Below are 21516 nucleotides of genomic sequence, written 5' to 3'. Positions count from 1 at the left end.
CTGACGGATAGCGTGGGCCAGCCAAGGGAGTGGCACTGTGTGGGGGAGGCGCTCCTCCTCTGCGGGACGGATAAGTGCCCTTGGCGGGCCGGAAGTGGCCCGCGGGCCGTAGTTTGAGGACCCCTGACTTAGATGAATGGTGAGAAGACATGATCATCAAGTTTGCAGACAGCACCAAATTGGGATAGCCAATACTCCAGAAGACAGGAGCAGAATTCAAAGGGATCTTAGCAGATTGGAGAGATGATGGGCCAACTATAACAAAATGAATTTCAACCGGGACAAATGCAAGCTACTCCAATGACTAACTACTGGACTGTGATTAAAACCTGCTAATAAGAATTGAAAAGTAAACCCTGATAAGAACTCTGACAATGGTTCTTTCGAGTTAAGGAAATGTTTGCAACATTCCTTATGTTAAGAAGGAAGTTAACACCAATCAAGAAGATCAACATCTGGCCAGGAAATTGAGATGGAGCCAGGATGCCTGATTCGAGAGTAGTACGTGTGAAAAAGGTCTTGGAGTCCTCGTGGACAACAAGTTAAACATGAGCCAACAATGTGATGTGGCGGCAAAAAGAGCCAATGGGATTTTGGCCTGCATCAATAGGAGCATAGTGTCTAGATCTAAGGAAGTAATGCTCCCCATGCTCTATTCTGCCTTGGTCAGACCACATCTGGAATATTGTGTCCAATTCTGGGCAACATAATTGAAGGCAGATGTTGACACTAAGCTGAAATGTGTCCAGAGGAGGGCGACTAAAATGATCAAGGGTCTGGAGAACAAGCCCTATGAGGAGCGGCTTAAAGAGCTGGACATGTTTAAGCCTGAAGAAGAGAAGGCTGAGAGGAGACATGATAGCCATGTATAAATAGGTGAGAGGAAATCATAGGGAGGAGGGAGCAAGCTTGTTTTCTGCTGCCCTGGAGACTAGGACGCAATGGCTTCAAACTACAAGAAAGGAGATTCCATCTGAACATAAGGAAGAACTTCCTGACTGTGAGAGCCATTCAGCAGTGGAACTCTCTGCCCCGGAGTGTGGTGGAGGCTCCTTCTTTGGAAGCTTTTAAGCAGAGGCTGGATGGCCATCTGTCAGGGGTGATTTGAATGCAATATTCCTGCTTCTTGACAGGGGGTTGGACTGGATGGCCCATGAGGTCTCTTCCAACTCTTTGATTCTATGATTCTATGCTGCCCTGGAGACTAGGACGCAATGGAGTCATGGCTTCAAACTACAAGAAATGATATTCCATCTGGACTTTGGAAAGAACTTCCTGACTGTGAGAGCTGTTCAGCAGTGGAACTCTCTGCTCTGGAGTGTGGTGGAGGCTCCTTCTTTGGAGGCTTTGAAATGGCTGGATGGCCATCTGCTGGGGGTGCTTTGAATGCAATTTTCCTGTTTCTTAGCAAAATGGGATTGGACTGGATGGCCCATGAGGTCTCTTCCAACTCTATGATTCTAGGAACACCTTAGAAAGCGAGAGACCAAACGTGGCAGGCTAAAACCCAGCACTTTTTAATCAGTGGCTGAGACCAGATGAGAAGCTCCCCCCTGGGCACGCAGAAGACTGGATGACCTGGAAGGCGGAGCCAACCTTAAGAAATGGGGCTACAAAGTGGAGTCCACAACATGCGAAGAAGAGCAAACTGCAGACCACCTACTACAAAGAAACCTGATCTCCGCCACATGCACAATGGAGGACCATCTTGGCAGGGGGTTGGACTGGATGGCCCATGAGGTCTTTTCCAACTCTATGATTCTATCACTGTGAGAGCTGTTCAGCAGTGGAGAGCTGTTCAGAGTGTGGTGGAAGCTACTTCTTTTGAGGCTTTGAAACAGAGGCTGGATGGCCATCTGTCGGGGGTGCTTTGAATGCAAATTTCCTGCTTCTTGGCAAAATGGGGTTGGAATGGATGGCCCACGAGGTCTCTTCCAACTCTATGATTCTATGAAAGAAGAAGGAAGGAAGCAAGCTATTTTTTTCGGGTGAAAGTGACACAGCCCTTTGTTGTGTTCTGGTTTTGAACACATTGTACTGTCGAAGGCTTTCATGGCTGGAATCTTCTATGTGCTGACTCAGCACATAGAAGATGGCTGAAAGGCAGCAGATCACAGGAGCTGTCTTCATAGACCTGTCAGCAGCTTATGATACCATAAACCACTGCCTCCTCCTGAGAAAAATGTATAAGATCACAAAGGACTACCGTCTCACCCGCCTCATAGGAAACCTGCTACAAAACAGGAGCTTTTTTGTTGAGTTCCAGGGCCAGAGAAGCAGATGGCGGAAACAGAAGAACGGCCTGCCTCAGGGGAGCGTGCTTGCTCCATCCATGTTCAACATCTACACAAATGACCAGCCACTGCCAGAAGGGACAGAGAGTTTCATCTATGCTGATGATCGTGCCATTACCGCTCAAGCAGGGAGCTTTGAGATGGTTGAACAGAAGCTCTCCCAAGCTCTAGGTGCCGTTACCGCCTATTACAGGGAAAACCAGTTGATCCCTAATCCATCTAAAACATAGACATGTGCTTTTCATCTCAAGATCCCGAGCTCTGAGGATTACCTGGGAAGGAATCCCACTTGAGCCTTGCAGCACACTCAAATACCTGGGAGTCACTCTGGACCGTGCTCTGACCTACAAGAAGCACTGCCTGAACATCAAACAAAAAGTGGATGCTAGAAACAATATCATACGAAAGCTGACTGGCACAACCTGGGGATCACAACCAGACACAGTGAAGACATCCGCCCTTGCGCTATGCTACTCTGCTGCTGAGTATGCATGCCCAGTGTGGAACACATCTCACCAAGCTAAAACAGTGGATGTGGCTCTTAATGAGACATGCCGCATTATCACAAGGTGTCTGCGCCCTACACCACTGGAGAAATTACACTGCCTAGCCGGTATTGCACCACCTGACATCTGCCGGGAAGTAGCAGCCAATAGTGAAAGGACCAAGGCAGAGACATCTCCAGCTCATCCCTTGTTTGGGTATCAGCCAGCACGTCAATGACTTAAATCTAGAAATAGTTTTCTTAGATCTACAGAGACACTCGCTGGAACACCTCAGCAAGTGAGAGTCCAAAAGTGGCAGGCTCAAACCCAGAGCCTCAATCAATGTCTGATACCCAATGAGAGACTCCCCCCTGGGCACACAGAGGACTGGGCAACTTGGAAGGCGCTGAACAGACCACGAGATGCAGAGCCAACCTTCAGAAATGGGGCTACAAAGTGGAATCCACGACATGCGAGTGCGGAGAGGAGCAAACCACTGACCACCTGCTGCAATGCAACCTGAGCCCTGCCACATGCACAATGGAGGACCTTCTTGCGGCAACACCAGAGGCACTCCAAGTGGCCAGATACTGGTCAAAGGACATTTAATCAACTACCAAGCTTGGAAACTCTGTGTCTTTTCTATGTTTGTTTGTTCTGTCAAAAATGTAATGCAACTGTTTGGTTGCCTGACACGTTAAATAAATCAATACATGGCTGGAATCACTGGTTTGTAGGTTTTTCGGGCTTAATGGCCATGTTCTAGAAGCATTCTCTCCTGACGTTTCGCCTGCATCTATGGCAAGCATCCTCAGAGGTTGTGAGGTCGTGAGACCTCACAACCTCTGAGGATGCTTGCCATAGATGCAGGCGAAACGTCAGGAGAGAATGCTTCTAGAACATGGCCATATAGCTCGAAAAACCTACAACAACTTTGTACACGTTGTTTGGGGGAACAGAGGAAATCAGAACTGAAATTTGGGGGTGGGAGAGGAAGGAGGAAGCCAAACCACTCACCCACAACGACAGACGCCGCAAATAAATGCAAATGGAAGGCCCTCTTATCTCTGAGATCGGATCAATGCTTTGCCTTCGGTACAAATTAGAAAACGTAACGGGAGGAAAATGCCATATATATATATGTATGTGTGTGAATATATATATGTATATTGTGCATTGGGTTGCCACTGCATTTGCAAAGAACGGGATTCAGGAGATCCAAACATGGTTGCCTGAATGCATGCAGGCTTGGAGACACCCTCATCACACGTATACACACACGCGCACGCACACACACACACAGGAAAACTTGCTGCAAAAGATCGGGTTCAAAGTATCCCGGAAAGACATCTCGAGGGCGGACACTGGCCAAGCAACAGGGAAGACAGCCTTGTCTGGGGTTCAGGGCGTTCCCTGCCAATGGGGTGCCTCTTGGGGGGCTCCCAATCCATCTCCCCTCCGCTCCTGAGGCTCAGGAACTCTCTTGTCTTGCGCAGCAGATGCAAAGGCTGCTGCTCCGTGGTTGAGATCGATGTGCCATGTTGGTCCCCAGGTCAGTCGCTGAGGATGGCCCCCGGCAGCTCATTGGTGAGAGTGTGCCAGCGCTCGATCTTCTTATCCTTGTTCTTTAGGCAGTCAAACCAGTGCTTGAGCCGCTCTCCTTTGGCGTTGATCCCGAGCACGACACCCCCTGCATGATGGACCACAAGGAAGAAAGAGAAGAAGGACACAGGGAAGTAAATCATAGAATCCTAGAGTTGGAAGAAAACCACGTCCAACCCTCTGCCCAGGGGCGGCTCAACCATTACACAAAGTAAGTATTCACGATATGGTTGATTTTGCCCAGGTGGTGTCGAGAGCCCCCACCCAGGAATTGGTCTGCACTGTAGTGGAGAGTTCCGCAGTTCCTGGAAGCCAAAATTGGAAAAAAAACTGATGAAATGTGACCCAACAGGCAGCTCCAACTAAGACTGCACTCAGCCTCTGTTACTTTCCCTCTAGCCCTGACTTTGTATCTAATCCCTAATAAAAGTACTTGAAATTGCATTTTTTTAAACTTTTCCTTTTGATACTTTGTGTCCTTCACTGCCTAAGCTAACCCAAGCATGAAATAAACCTCTTTCCAGGCTCCGGGCAACCGCGGGCCTGCCTGGGATGCCTTCCTGGCGTCCCGGGGAGGCCGAAACTGCGTCAATTGGAACCGCGGATACTGAGATTTCCCTTTCAGATCTCAGTATCCACAAAAATCTCAAAATGGTGGATTGGCCCCGTTTTGATGCCATATTTTTCTGTGCTTAATTCTAAACCAAACTGCTATCTTGCTTTTCTCATTTTGGATTCCTACGCCCGGGAAATAATCTTTTTGTTTTAAAGAATATAATTTGACAGAAAACAGCTGATTGTCAAATTTGCCGGCTCCGTGCAAACAAGCCTATTTCTCCTTGTTGCCGCTCGTTCCTGCCTAGCCCTGCAACCGGGGACTTGCTGCGGCTGCCCCCAGGAGACCTCGGAGAAGGGGGCCGGGCAGGAGGCCCAGTCCTTGGGTGGGAGTTATAGTTCCCCAAGGACCAAGCTATGGATTTTGTTACCTATCAACTCAGCGCCCATCTACTAACTTCAACCAGGAAAAAATGACTTTCTGCTGCTTGCTTTGGACTGCAAGCCACCTCCGTTTCCACGAACTTTCCCCAGAAACCTGGGACTCCAAGTTTTCTAATAAAAATCAATTCCTTTATTAAATATTTGGGATGTGGGGTGGGAATGGGGTTTTTCTATATGAATTATGTGCTGATGATAAATGTAAGGAATATCGCTTGCCCTCCTGTCTTGCCCCCTGACTTTTGCCCTAGAAGAATGTGACCAAGGACTGTTATAATGCCTGAGGGAGAGCCAAGCTTCCTCGAAATCAACCAAATCATCAACCCTTTTGCATGGACAATAGCAAGTTGAAACTTCCTCTTGTTTGCTCTCTGAGTTTTGTCTGACAGGCAAAGGGAGTTTCTTTGGACACTTTGATTGAATCACAAAGGGACAAGGACGACCCCCAGGGTCCCCTGTCCTGGCTCTGTTTATTACTTTTGCCAAAGCCCATCAAGGACACTCCTTATCTGATCCAGGACAGGAAAACCTTTCTTAAGGAAAATCGCACTTTGCCGGCCGAAACAAAGCCTGAAATTCCAGCTGGCCGGCTAGCAATAATCCCATTATTTCCCCCATTGTCAACAATCGTCCCGCCTCCTCTCTCCTGATTTGTCCATCCTCGGAAGCAAGAGGAGTGCGCCCATTGGTCCCCCAGAGGCAGGGAAGCTTGCTGATTGGCCCAGAGCGAGGCGGCCAAGCCTCCTCCCAGCTGTTCAGGCTGTCAACCAATCAGCAGAAAGCCGGGCGGGGAAGGAAGGGCAGGAAATTTGAAATGTTTTTCTGTAAAATGCCTATAAAAATGCCTGTAAATTCTGTATTGGTATGCTTGTAGTGGAACTATCCCTGCAATGCATCCGATCTCAGCTGAATCGCTAATAAAGACACCTCGGTCGCCAGCTTCTTCCGCTTTGGTGGGGATTTATTATTTTAATATTTAATATTTTAATATCGCTGCCCTCACCAAGGTTCAGGGACCCTCTTTGGTGCGGTCCTCGGGATCTCCTTGGCTGGGGAGATCCTCCTAAAAGCGGCTTGATATCACAGGGGCGCTCTTGAGGCGATCTTGGGGGAAAATAGACCTTGACATATGCGAGTTATAGTTACTGGGATGCATAGTTCACCTACAATCAAAGAGCATTCTGAACTCCACCAATGATGGAATTGAACCAAATATGGCACACAGAACTCCCACAACGAACAGAAAATATATATCAGTGATTGGTTGGGGCGGGGGGCAAAATACTGTTTGTTTACCATTGAAAATTACCTAGGGCCACCTCTGCCTCTGCCATTCAGCAAAAGCACAATCAAAGCACCTCCAACAGATGGCCATCCAGTCTCTGTTTAAAAGCCTCCAAGGAAGGAACTCTCACCACACTCGCTTTGGAAAGTAAAGACTTTCTGTATCTATTTCAAGATTAATGTCAAAAATACGTAGTATGGTGCTACATTAGAACTAAAGACAAATATCACTTAAGTGAAATAAACGTTAAATATTAAATCACCAGAAAAATAAAATAAGGTGTAAATACTAAACTAATCTGGGAATCTGCTATTGCAACAACATCCAATGAAGTGGTTTAAAACCAGTATAAAAAAAATAAATATTAGGACTAAGTACATTCCAGTTTACTTGGAACACAGGAAGCTCATTCCAGTCCATTCAGTCCAACCCACTCCTTCCATGCAGAGAGGCACAATCCGAGCCCTCCCGACAGATGGGCATCCAGCCTGTCATAGAATCCTAGAGTGGGAAGAGACCCCAAAGGCTATCCAGTCCAACCCACTCCTTCCATGCAGAGAGACACAATCCGAGCCCTCCCAACAGATGGGCATTCAGCCTGTCATAGAATCCTAGAGTGGAAAGAGACCCCAAAGGCCAACCCACTCCTTCCAGGCAGAGAGACACAATCCGAGCCCTCCCAACAGATGGGCATTCAGCCTGTCATAGAATCCTAGAGTGGGAAGAGACCCCAAAGGCTATCCAGTCCAACCCACTCCTTCCATGCAGAGAGACACAATCCGAACCCTCCCGACAGATGGGCATCCAGCCTGTCATAGAATCCTAGAGTGGGAAGAGACCCCAAAGGCTATCCAGTCCAACCCACTCCTTCCATGCAGAGAGACACAATCCGAGCCCTCCCAACAGATGGGCATTCAGCCTGTCATAGAATCCTAGAGTGGGAAGAGACCCCAAAGGCTATCCAGTCCAACCCACTCCTTCCATGCAGAGAGACACAATCCGAACCCTCCCGACAGATGGGCATTCAGCCTGTCATAGAATCCTAGAGTGGGAAGAGACCCCAAAGGCTATCCAGTCCAACCCACTCCTTCCATGCAGAGAGACACAATCCGAACCCTCCCGACAGATGGGCATCCAGCCTGTCATAGAATCCTAGAGTGGGAAGAGACCCCAAAGGCCAACCCACTCCTTCCAGGCAGAGAGACACAATCCGAGCCCTCCCAACAGATGGGCATTCAGCCTGTCATAGAATCCTAGAGTGGGAAGAGACCCCAAAGGCTATCCAGTCCAACCCACTCCTTCCATGCAGAGAGACACAATCCGAACCCTCCCGACAGATGGGCATCCAGCCTGTCATAGAATCCTAGAGTGGGAAGAGACCCCAAAGGCTATCCAGTCCAACCCACTCCTTCCAGGCAGAGAGACACAATCCGAGCCCTCCCAACAGATGGGCATCCAGCCTGTCATAGAATCCTAGAGTGGGAAGAGACCCCAAAGGCCATCCAGTCCAACCCACTCCTTCCAGGCAGAGAGACACAATCCAAGCACTCTCAACAGATGTGCATCCAGCCTGTCATAGAATCCTAGAGTGGGAAGAGACCCCAAAGGATATCCAGCCCAATTCTCTTCTTCCAGGCAGGGAGACACAATTTGAGCCTTCCTGAGAGATGGCCACCCAGCCTGTCATAGACTCCTAGAGTTGGAAGAGACCCCAAAGGTCATCCAGTCCAACCCATTCCTTCCAGTCAGGAAGACACAATCCGAGCCCTCCTGACAGATGGTCATCCAGCCTGTCATAGAATCCTAGAGTGGGAAGAGACCCCAAAGGCTATCCAGTCCAACCCTCTTCTTCCAGGCAGGAAGACCCAATCCAAGTCCTCTTGAGAGATGGCCACCCAGCCTGTCATAGACTCCTAAAGCTAAACTATCAAGGCCTCAGACTTACCGATAAAGTCGTTGGACTTCCCAATGTCGTAATCCCATACCGTGACCTCGAGTGTTTTCTTGGTCAAGTCACCGTGCTTGATATCGTAGCAGAACTCCTGCACAGAAGAGAAAGAACCGACTCTTTCCATGTGTTGGAACTCAATCACATTCTGCACAAGTTTACAGTCCTCAGTGAGGAAACAGATAAGCAAATGAGTTGGCTAGCAGGAAAAATCCTTCTTCTCCCATTGCCCTCTGGGTCTGCCTTTCTCTTTTCTCTCCTACGAGGGTTGAATGAAAAGTAATGCCTCCACTTTCGTAACTCCTCAACAGTTGGCAGTACTGGTATGCGGCAAGTACTGGCTTGTTCAGTAGACTCTCCTCTACAGTTTCATTTTGGCAGGAAGCCTTAGTATCGAATGGTTGTGTCATTAAAGTGCAAAGTATGGAACCCTGTGCAGTTGGTTGGTCAATGTGACTTAAGCAACGTGCAGTCATTGAATTCTTGACAGCAGAAGGTGTTACCTCTTGGGAGATGGCCACCCAGTCTGTCATAGAATCCTAGAGTTGGAAGAGACACCAAAGGCCATCCAGTCCAACCCCCTTCTTCCAGGCAGGGAGACACAATCCGAGCCTTCTTGAGAGATGTCACAGCCTGTCATAGAATCCTCGAGTTGGAAGAGACCCCAAAGGCTAACCAGTCCATCCCACTCCTTCCAGGCAGAGAGACACAATCCCGACAGATGGCCATCCAGCAGAAGGTGTCACCTCAACATCTTTAAACATACTCGTCCAATGACGCACAGTACTCACATCAACACAATCACCATAAACAGTGTGCATTCTCTGATGAATCTCCTTTGTGGTGACACTTTCTGCTGTCAAGAATTCAATAACTGCACGTTGCTGTTGGGGTTCAGCCTGATCCTGATCTGTGTGAACCGAATTCTCTGATAGTTTTTCCAACTGAGCAAGCTCTCCCTGACCCTGACAGTGTGGAATCTGTTGTTGATGCAGAGGTCAGCGGCGATGAAAATGAAACTCAACAGCTGGAGGAAAATGTTTTGGAAGCTAGCCGTGATATCACTAGCCGTGATATCTCTCCACCTGGGGTTTTTAATGAGGACCGAAGAGAACAGATAGTTAGAGACAGAAATATTTCCCAGTTTCTACGAAGGTCACATCGTTTACAGGAGAGACAGGCCCAGGCTTCAAAGTCAAGGGGCGTTTCAAAGAATAGCTTCTTTGGATTAAGAGGCCTCCTGCCGGGTGCCTCTTTAGATCAAGCAACGTTTGGGACTGTGGCTGTGCCTTGGCAGAATTCCCGTGTTTTATGGCCGGTAATCCCAGAGGCTTGTAGTTATCAAGTTCATGGTTAGTAAAAGGCTAACAGGTTCCTGGTTCTTGTATTGTGGCTTTTGAAATTTTGCTCAAGTTCAGAGATTCTACTGACTGCTGTGTTTTTCTGTGGCTTTTTGACTTTGCATTTACCTTTCTTTTGTAACCAATTTTTCATCAATAAACAAGGATTGCTTTTCCTACAGTCCAGTGTGGTGGATTTAATCTTATGGTCTCATTTCTTGAACTGGGATGCAACAGTTGCTTAAGTTGCATTGACCGACCGTCTGCGCAGGGTTCCATACTTTGCATTTTAACAACACAACCATTCAATGCTAAGGCTTCCCACCAAAGTGGAACTGTAGAGGAGTCTACTGAACAAGCCAGTACCTGCCGCATATCAATACTGCCATCTCTTGAGGAGTTACGAAGGTGGAGGCATTTCTTTTCATTCAACTCTCATATTTGCTGAAACTGATTCACTCTACTGCTCAAGGAGGTCCTGATCTGCTAAAACGGCTGCGGTTGCTACTTTACATTTTTAAAATTACCAATTTTCTTTTAAAAGCAATGCCCTGGAGCGCATTTACTTTATTAACCGAGGTACAGCTGTAGGGGTTTGTGAGTCATTAGGAGAGGCCTGAAAAAAATACCCCAAACAGTCGCAGGGAAGGCAATGATCTAATCTCAGATTTATTGGCTCGTCGCTCTCTGACAAAGGTTAAAAACTGTCAGAGGTGCTTTTAGGGCTGGATCGGTCCAAATGCCAACCGGTTGGCATCGCTCCTCTTCGTCTAAGATCTTTTTTTACTGCCATATTTCAAACCTTTGCCGAAATCCAAGCAAACGGTACCTCATTAAATTCGGGATTCAGCGTCTTCTTCTTCACTGCTGTCTTGTGCTTCGATTTTTTATCCTCGTCCGGTTTCAAGTATCTGAAAAAAAAGCAGGAGGAACATGTATTATCTGAGCCGTAATCCAAGTTGTGCGTTAAAATTATTATATGTCAATAATGTAACGGCAAATACTGACAGAATAATCCATCTTTCTGTCTCTCGTAACAAGCAACAAATTTGCCACCTTGGTTTCAATCCATTTTTCATTTTTCTCATCATTTGGGGGATTTTTGTTCAGAATATACTCTACAAGACATTTGTATGTATTTGCATATCTTTGTATGTGATTTGCCAAAGATCACCCATTATTATTATTATTATTATTATTATTATTATTATTATTACTATTATTATTATTACTATTATTATTATTATTAATTGAGTTTCCATGGCTGAATGGTGACTCAAACTCAAACATGACCCACTCTCCATCCTGGTGCAGTTTCGAAGAAGATGGACCACGGATGATGGGACTTGAAGTACCTCCACTTGCTTTCTGAGACTGCTGTGACACTCATCCAATGACTGATCAAGACCAAACTTTGCACACAGAGCCCCCATGACCCACTCTCCATCCTGATGCAGTTTGGAGGACTATGGACGATGGGATTCTCAATACCTTCACTAACTTCCTGAGAGCACTGCAAGCTACATAAATAACTGAGAAAGACCAACCTTGGCGCACGTTGCATTTCTCAGATTACCCGGGCTGCACCGGGTCCCCAAGCTAGTTAGTATAATAAAAGGCACAGTGGGTTAAACCACAGAGCTGCTGAGATTCTCAACCGAAAGGTTGCAGGTTTAAATCCGGGGAGCGGCGTGAGCTTCCGTTGTCAGCCCCAGCTTCTGCCAACCTAGCAGTTCAAAAACATTGAAGTGTGAGTAGATCAATACGTACTGCTCTGGTGGGAAGGTAAGGGCGCTCCATGCAGTCATGCCGGCCACATGACCTTGGAGGTGTCTATAGACAACACCGGCTCTTCGGCTTAGAAATGGAGATGAGACTTAATGTCAAGGGGAAACCTTCACCTTGACTATCTCAAACGAAGAGGGATTACCCACTTTATTTGTCATACTCCAGGCAGTCATGCCGGCCACATGACCTCGGAGGTGTCTATGAACAATGCCGGCTTTTTGGTTTAGAAATGGAGATGAGCACCAAACCCCAGAGTCGGACTCGACTGGACACTGTCAGGGGAAAACCCATTGTGCCCCCGGTGGCACAATGGGTTAAAACTTTGTGTCGGCTGGACTGCTGACCGAAAGGTCAGCGGTTCAAATTCAGGGAACAGGGTGAGCTCCCGTCTGTCAACTGCGGGGACATGAGAGAAGCCTTGCACAGGAAGGTCAAACATCCCGGCATCCCCTGTTCAACTTCCTTGCAGACGGCCAATTCTCTCATACCAGACTTCAAACTTGAAGTTTCTCAAGTTGCTCCTGACACGAACAAAAAAAAGTATGAGAAAGGACTGTGGCTATTGCCAGCTTCACCAACTTCACCTCGGACCTTTGATGGGGCCTCTTGTTTCTTGGGGTGCTGCGCTTGGGGGCATAACAATGAGCTGGCGTTTTCCTTTAGCTCCGAATCCAGGACTGTGTTACTTTGGAGACAAAGCAGATGGAGCCGGGAGGCACTTAATAAGCCCAAGACGGAGGTGCAGGCGGGGTTATGGCGCATGCTTTTCCACCCATAAAACCCAATTACGAGCCTCAAAGCAGAAAAGGTCTGGCATAAAGGAGAGAAGAAGGTGGCCCATCTGCTCAGGGCAGGGCAGACTTCCATGGCCTGGATTATTTCAAAGGCGATAGCACGGAATTATAGCCATTTGGTTCTGATGAGGAGATAAAGAATAAACATGGCTGTTCTAAGCCAAGTCAGATCACACTGGCCATCACACATGTTAAGACCTGTTTCCGGGTATATTTGACCAGCTATCAGCTCTAGTTTTGGGGATATAGAACAGGTGCCCAAGTTGCCATCTGCTCTCCCATAGAAAATTATGATCGCTATATCTCAGAAACGAGAGCTGATGTGGTCTATGCAATGCAATTTCTGAATGCCCAAATAATCCCAGGATTGGGCCAGGTTGTTTATTCACCCAGTCTGGTTTTATCAGCCCAGTGCCCAACTCTTTGGGACATCCACTCCCAGGAGCCCTGAGGAGTTTCAAATAGGTCACAGCAAAGATTTCTAATCCTTGTGGGGATAAAGCAGGGGGAAAGATAGCCACCCACACCCTCTTGAACCCACAGTCAGATTCTTTCATGCTAGAGGCAACAAGGGCTTTTCAGGACAATGGCCAAAGAGCACCAGCCTGCAATACCAGAAATCCCTCTCCAATGCCAGAAATAAAGCTTAATGGTGTAACATTAGAAAATGTTGACCATTTCTGTTCCCTTGTGTAGCGAAATTGCTACTCTATGTTAAAGTTTTGGTGTATAGCTCTATGTTTATATATGGCAGATAGGGAAGAATAGGCACAGACAGGGTAGCAACAGCAGAGATAGGATTCATTTGCATATGTGAAGCCGATTGGTCATGTGTAGGCCCAGGATTTGAAAAGGCCGATAGGCTAAAATGACAGTTGGGGAGAACAGAGCTGAACATTCCAAAGGGGCGGAGCCAAGGTTCTAAAAGAAGCAGTTAGAGTGAGGGAGTTTGAAAATGACAGTTAGGAATCTGTGTGAAGAGGAGAGTTGGTTTTTGAGTGCCTGATAGAAATAAACAGTTATGAAGATGTATTAAAGACTTCTGATATAGAGAAGCAGTTAGTTAAATAGAGCTCGAGTTTTAAGGAACATAAAGTAGGCTAGTGTTGCCTTAGTTCAGAATATAATTCAGCTAAGAGTGTGTAAAGCAAGTAACATGTTTGTGAATGTGAAACATTGATAGTTTATTCAGAAAAGTTAACCAAGTAAATTATACTGACTGTAAGCCTCAAGATTGCAACAAATCACAAATATAACCACAAGCGTTGGAGCCAGAAGTTATAAATAAACTGTGTTACTTTGTTATGCACAAGAGTGTTTCATTGCCTGTGATATAAAGTGCAAAGGTTTAACAGCATACAGAAAGTCCCAGCCAATATAAAAGAAGAAACTGAACTAATATAAGGCAGCAAAGAGGTTTTTTTTTAAAAAAAGAGGAAATAGTCTCTCTCCCTCGCCACACCTTGGCAGCCACCTCTCCACAAAAGTCAACATTGGCACTGAAATACTATACCGCCTGAGCTCTGCAAGTGCAGCATTGTTCCAAATGAAGCAGAGAGTGTCTGAGGATCGGGACATCCGTAGGGAGACCAAGGGGCTTGTTTATTTTTATTGTCCTCCCAACCCTGCTTTATGCCTGCGAGACGTGGACTGTCTACAAATGTCACGATCAAAGCAGTGACATCTCCAGCCCATCCTCTGTTTGGGTATCAGCCAGCACACCAACAACTTAAATCAAGAAATAGTTTTCTAAGATCTACAGAGGCACTTGGTAGAACACCTCAGCAAGCAAGAGTCTAAAAGTGGCAGGTTCAAACCCAGAACCTCAATCAATGGCTGATACCAAATAAGAGACTCCCTCCTGGGCACACAGAAAACTGGGCGACTTGGAAGACGCTGAACAGACTGCGTTCTGGTACCACGAGATGCAGAGCCAACCTTAAGAAATGGGGATACAAAGTGGAATCCACGACATGCGAGTGTGGAGAAGAGCAAACCACAGACAACCTATTGCAATGCAACCTGAGCCCTACCACATGCACAATGGAGGACTTTCTTGCAGTAACACCAGAGGCACTCCAAGTGGCCAGATACTGGTCAAAGGACATTTAATAGAATACCAAGTCTGCAAATTTTGTGTTTTGTTTGTTTGTTTGTTTTTAATGCAATACAACTGTTTTGGCTCGCTCATGACATGATCAATAAAAATAAATACAGACACCACTTGCAACTCCTAGAACGATTCCATCAGTGTTGCTTCCAGAAAATCCTGCAAATCTCTTGGGAAGACAAGCGGACAAATGTCAGCGTGCTGGAAGAAGCAAAGGCCACCAACATTGAAGCGATGGTCCTCCGCCATCAACTTTGCTGGACCGGCCATGTTGTTCGGATGCCCAAAGCAGTTGCTCTGCTCCGAACTCAAGAACGGAAAATGGTATGTTGGTGGGCAGGAAAAGAGATTGAAAGATGGGCTCAAAGCCAACCTTCAAAACTCTGGCATAGACACCGAGAAGTGGGAAGCCCTGGTCCTTGAGAGCTCCAGCTGGAGGTCAGCTGTGACCAGCAGTGCTGTAGAATTTGAAAAGGCATGAATGATGAGCGAAAGAGAGAAATGTGCCAAGAGGAAGGTGTGTCAGGCCAACCCCGACCGGGACCACCTTCCACCTGGAAGCCAATGCTCTCACTGCGGGAGAAGATGCAGATCAAGAATAGGGCTCCACAGTCACCTATGGACCCACCAGAAGACCATCCTACTCAGACAACAAGGGATCATCTAAGTAAGTAATACCGTCTCACACTGGAAATTGCAATAAAAAGGACCTATGCTTTAAAGTTATTGAAAAAGCATTCATGACATAGGACACAATGGAAGAATGGCTTCAAACTACAAGAAAGGAAATTCCACCTGAACATTGGGAAGAACTTCCTGACTGTGAGAGTGAAGGGTGCTAAGCAAGGAGCTTTGAATGAAATTAACAGCAAAAGAGAAACATACCCTTTCCCTGTAGAAAAAGAGCAACATGGAAGAAAATGTTTTTAAGAAACAAGATGTGACATGTAGAGGTCGGAAGCTGTATTGTGGTTAAGTTCAAAGGTTGTGGTTAAGCGCAGAGTCTGCAGGTACAAGAAAGTACTTTCCATCAAAAGGTCAAGGGAGGGGGCTGGAAAGAGAGTACTTTCCATCAAAAAAAATGTTCTTGTTTACTTGAGGTTATATATCGGTGGACAAAAGCCAAGGGGACGCGGCAGTCACTTGAAGGGTAGCATCTGCATATGCTGTCAGGCTGTCCGTCTTCTTCATGAAGAAACTAAAATAAACCTTGTTTATTGATCTTTTTTCGGACTGTCTACTTCCTTTTGTGCTCCCGTGATGTGGACCTAAGAAGACCCAATTTAGGGTCTCTAACAAGAGCTGTTTAGCAGTGGAACTCTCTGCCCCAGAGTGTGGTGGAGGCTCCTTCTTTGAAGGCTTTTAAACAGAGGCTGGATGGCCATCTGTCGGGGGTGCTTTGAATGCGATTTTCCTGCTTCATGGCAGAACGGGGTTGGGACTGGATGACCCAGGAGGTCTCTTCCAACTCTAGGAGTCTATGATTTTCCGACAACCTCACCAATCCCAGGCAACCGAGCAAGTTTTGAATCCAATAGGTAGAATGGGTTCCACTCAAAATCCAAAACTGAACCTCTAGCTGGAAGGTGATGAACGTGCCTCAAATCCCAAACATCTGGATGCCGCTTGAAGCCCCTTTGCACCTCGACATTGTAAGAAGAGGCCCTGGAAGCGAGGAGAGGCCGAATGGGGAACACCTCCGCCACAAAGAAAACAGTGTTTGCGACTGCGGCTGCCTCATTTCCATATCTTAATGAGATCAATTAATTACAGCAAGGCAGAGCAAACAGAATGAAAAGAGGGAAGAAGGCAACAAAGGAAGAGCAAAAGAGCCATGCTCGACTTGCACTAAACACCATTTTGTTCCCTGGTAGCAATCCACATCATGTTTCCCCTCCTTCCCAGACTGCTCTGTAATTAATCTACATGGAAAATACATCAGTGCTCCAAACCCACACATTTTTGAAGGCACTTTTACTTAAGATGTGCCTTTCGGGAAAGAGGTTTTCTCATAATATGCTATTCAAATCCTGGCTTCTAACACTGAAACCACTATTCCATGGTTCAAGAAGGGATGAGGGAACTATAAGCATTGCATGTGTGGATTTGACGTCGAGCATGCCCCCCCCCCTCTAACAAGGGATGGTGACTTATAGTTCTGCAAAGGACAAAGGTACCAGACTGCACAATAGGGGTTAAGTCTTGGTCAATTTGCCAAGGCCTTAACAACAATGAGGACCCCATGAAACTTCGGGAATAGCTAGACCTTGGGGTCTCTGCCTCTCTCGGGAGCTGTAGTTCTCCAAGGAAGGGGAGCAAAGCTTGTTTCCAGAGACACCAGGTCCATTTGGGCCACTCAAGAACTCCTGCCAGGACCGTTGTGCAACACCCTTGCGTTTTAGCCATCCCCTATGGACACTCTTTCCCCCCACATGGACAAACCTTATGAAATCTTGCCATTTATGAACTTTATGTGTTTTCTGATTTCTTTGTGTGGCAGAAGCCTTTCCCCTTTTCTTCTGACCTTTGTTTCCCCTATATACATGAAGAAACTCCACAAAAGGGACTACAAAGCCCCAAACATTCCAGGATTTTTTTAATCCACAACTTCCTTTTGCATGAACAATAGCCTGGGCAGCTGGTGGCCTTCGGAGGAATTGCCCAGCCCTCACCTTGCCCCTTTGGCAAAAAGTCTTAATGATATTTCCTCCTGAAGGACAAAAGGTCCTCGAAAAACCTTTTGCCTTCGCTCTGATTAACTCAGCTATCTCCACCAAGAAACAATCACCCCAGTCTACACATGTTGATTCATCCCACCCAAAGCACAATAGATCAGGCTGCCTTGAGATTTCCTCTTTGTCTCGCCAGCCACATGGCATTATTTTTTCACATTCATTCATAGATTCCTTTGTGTCCTTTCATGCCGCCTCCCTCTTTTCTGATTTGCTATCGCCGCTAGATGGCAGCTTCCTGATTGGTCCGGAGGCGCCGGGGGCGGGAGGGCCACCTCCCAGCTGTTTGCCCATTGTCCAATCGCAGTGGAGGGCGGCAGGGAGGCTCAACAGATGGCAGTACTGGTATGCGTCATGTACTGGCTTGTTCAATAGACTCTCCTCTACAGTTCCATTTTTGTGGGAAGCCTTAGCACTGAACGGTTGTGTTGTTAAAGTGTGAAGTATGGAACCCTGTGCAGACGGTCAGTCAATGCGACTTAAACAATGTGCAGTCATTGAATTCTTGACAGCAGAATGTGTCACCCCAAAGGAGATTCATCAGAGAATGCAAGCAGTTTCTGGTGAATGTGTTGATGTGAGTACTGTGCATCGTTGGGTGAGTAAGTTTAAAGATGTTGAGGTGGGAACATCAGACAAAGAGTTGGACATCCTGTGACAGCAACCTCTGAGTTTCACAAGCAAAGGGTTGACAGATGGATTCAGGATGATCGTCGTATCACTCAGAAATTTCAATCATAATGGGCATTTCACAAAAAAACAAACATGTGGGTCACATTATTGCTTTGCTTGGGTATTGGAAGATCTGTGCATGATGGATACGTTGAGAGAACTTTGAGACACTGGTTGCAGAAACAGAGTGTCGACTTCTTCTGTGACGGCTTCAGAAAACTTGTTCATTGTTGGCAGAAATGTATCCAATTGTCTGGTGATTGTGTGGAAAAGTGAATAGTGGTAGTTAAAGAGCACATTCTAAGGATTATTTCTGTGTTTGAACTGTGAGAGCTGTTGAGCAGTGGAACTCTCTGTCCCGGAGTGTGATGGAGGCTACTTCTTTGGAGGCTTTGAAATAGACGCTGGATGGCCATCTGTGGGGGAAGTTTTGAATGTGATTTTCCTGCTTCTTGGCAGGATGGGGTTGGACTGGATGGCCCAGGAGGTCTCTTCTAAACAGGAAGTCAATTACATTGATTGTATGTCTTTGCCTTTCTGGTTTTGACATTTTCAACTTCTGGTGTCAATGTTTTAAAGACCTCTGATTTTAATGTTTTAATGTTCCAAACTTCTGGTTTGAGGGCATAATAAATAAATTAAATTGGATTCCTAGAGGTGTAAAGTCCCAACTTTTGACAACATGGGAGCATAGTGTCTAGATCTAAGGAAGTAATGCTACCCCTCTATTCTGCTTTGGTTAGACCACATCTGGAATACTGTGTCCAATTCTGGGCACCACAATTCAAGAGAGATATTGACAAGCTGGAATGTGTCCAGAGGAGGGCGACTAAAATGATCAAGGGTCTGGAGAACAAGCCCTATGAGGAGCGGCTTAGGGAACTGGGCATGTTTAGCCTGAAGAAGAGAAGGCTGAGAGGAGATATGATAGCCATGTATAAATATGTGAGAGGAAGCCACAGGGAGGAGGGAGCAAGCTTGTTTTCTGCTTCCTTGGAGACTAGGACGCAATGGAACAATGGCTTCAAACTACAAGAGAGGAGATTCCATCTGAACATTAGGAAGAACTTCCTGACTGTGAGAGCCGTTCAGCAGTGGAACTCTCTGCCCCGGAGTGTGGTGGAGGCTCCTTCTTTGGAAGCTTTTAAGCAGAGGCTGGATGGCCATTTGTCAGGGGTGGTTTGAATGCAATATTCCTGCTTCTTGGCAGAATGGGGTTGGACTGGATGGCCCATGAGGTCTCTTCCAACTCTTTGATTCTATGATTCTATGATTCTATGATTCTTGCAAGCTCTATGGCCCGGAACATAAACAATACCTCTGCTCAGCCAGGTAGAGATTCTGCCTCGAAAATGAACCCTTTCCTCCTGCCTCCTTTGCGGGGAAAGGTCCCCTTCGGCTCCCAATCAGCAGCAACCTGTCCTTCATCCGCAGAGCGTCTGGTTCATGAATGGCTGCCCCAGGCCTCCCTTCGGGAAAAGCCATCAACGCGGTGGGAAGCCAGCAGAACAGAACAAGGAGATAGCAGGCTGGAAATCAAACACCAGAAGGAGCAGGCTCCCATCTGTCTCCTGGCAAGCGTCAGGAAACGAGGCATTTGGAAAGGAGGAGAAAGGTAGAGATGGTATCTTCTACACAGGCTTGACAAAATGGCACTCGCCTTGATTCTGACACACTTTTACGGCCCCCTCGCCAGGGAAAGCACATCTTTAATGTGATAGACCAAAACCCGTTCTGCAGTTTCCAGGAAAATCTGGCCTGTTGCTGTGCTTTTGCGTATCTGTACGATCTAGATCAGGACGGCTTCAGGACATTGGCCGGGTGCAGAAGCTTCAGCTTTTAAAAAAGTCTGCCCGGTGATATTTTCTGAGATATACACAATTAAAAAGTTGGAAGGGACCCCAAGGGCCTTGCAGGAACACAATCAAAGCCCTCCTGACAGATGGACATCCAAACTCTATTTACGAGGGTTGAATGAAAAATAATGCCTCCACATTCGTTACTTGGGTTTGGATGGGAATATTTTAATAAATCAAATGCAGAAATAATCTTTAGAATGCGCTCTTTAACTACCACTATTCACTTTTCCAAACAATCACCAGACAATTAGATATATTTCTGCCACCGATTAACAAGCTTTCTGAAGCTGTCACGGAAGAAGTTGACACTCTGTTTCCGCAGCCCATTGTGCACAGATCTTCCGAGAGCCAAGCCAAGCAATAATGTGACCCACACGATCTTGTGAAATGCCGATTATGCTTGAAATTTCTCTCTGAGTGATATGATGATCGTCCTGAATCAATCTGTCAACTTTTTGCTTGTGAAACTCAGTGCTTGCTGTCACAGGACGTCCAACTCTTTGTTTGTCATGCAAGTTTTCTGAAGCCGTCCCGGAAGAAGTCAACACTCTGTTTCTGCAACCAGCATCTCACAGTTCTCTCAACGTCTTCATCAGAAGCACAATGATGTCCTCGCAGATCTTCTTTCATTATCGGGAACAGATGGAAGTCAGACGGTGCTAAGTCTGGACTGTATGGAGGATGTCGTACGGTGGTGAGGTCCAGTCTCTGAAGTTTCAAGTCTGCGCACTTTCATTTCAGGCGTCAGCATTCTGGGTACCCATCGTGCACAGATCTTCCAATGACCAAGCCAAGCAATAATGTGACCCACACGTTTGTGTGAAATGCTGATTATGTTTGAAATTTCTCTCTGAGTGATATGACGATTGACCTGAACCAATCTGTCAACCTTTTGCTTGTGAAACTCGGTGGTTGCTGTCACAGGACGTCTAACTCTTTGTTTGTCATGCAAGTTTTCTGAAGCCGTCCCGGAAGAAGTCGACACTCTGTTTCCGCAACCCATTGTGAACACAGATCTTTCAATAACCAAGCCAAGCAATAATGTGACCCACACGTTCTTCTGAAATACCAATTATGCTTGAAATTTCTCTCTGAGTGATATAATGATCGTCCTGAATCAATCTGTCAACCTTTTGCTTGTAAAACTCGGTGGTTGCTGTCACAGGACGTCCAACTCTTTGTTTGTCACACAAGTTTTCTGAAGCCATCACGGAAGAAGTTGACACTCTGTTTCCGCAACCCACTGTGCACAGATCTTCCAATAGCCAAGCCAAGCAATAATGTGACCCACACATTCTTGTGAAATGCCGATTAGGATTGAAATTTCTCTCTGAGCGATACGTCGATCGTACTGAATCAATCAGTTAACCTTTTGCTTGCGAAATTTTGTGATTGATTTCACAGGACAGCCAACTTTTGTTTGTCACGCAAGTCTTCAGAAGCTGTCACAAAATAAGTCGACACTCTGTTTCTACAACCCATTGTTCACAGATCTTCCGATAGCCAAGCCAAGCAATAATGTGACCCACACGTTCTTGCGAAATGCCGATTATGCTTGAAATTTCTCTCTGAGTGATATGATGATCGTCCTGAATCAAGCTGTCAACCTTT

At 46.5% G+C, this 21516-nt stretch overlaps 1 protein-coding gene across 2 annotated transcripts in view; it reads right to left on the bottom strand.

Moving 5' to 3' along the window:
• Positions 1–3637: 3637 nt before the first annotated feature.
• The window catches only part of DOC2B (double C2 domain beta), a 210921-nt gene continuing 193042 nt past the window's right edge, over positions 3638–21516 (bottom strand). For both annotated transcript variants that reach the window (XM_060757050.2, XM_060757051.2), the window contains 3 exons: positions 10780–10861; positions 8608–8704; positions 3638–4469 (listed from right to left, as the gene is read on the bottom strand). In XM_060757050.2, coding sequence (XP_060613033.2) covers positions 4333–4469; positions 8608–8704; positions 10780–10861 — 316 coding nt within the window. In that variant the 3' untranslated portion in view covers positions 3638–4332. The remainder of the gene's footprint in view (positions 4470–8607; positions 8705–10779; positions 10862–21516) is intronic.

Source organism: Anolis sagrei, chromosome 11 (assembly GCF_037176765.1).
Source record: "Anolis sagrei isolate rAnoSag1 chromosome 11, rAnoSag1.mat, whole genome shotgun sequence".
Taxonomy (NCBI): Eukaryota; Metazoa; Chordata; class Lepidosauria; order Squamata; family Dactyloidae; genus Anolis; species Anolis sagrei.
This window is presented reverse-complemented; position numbering and strand designations above follow the sequence as displayed.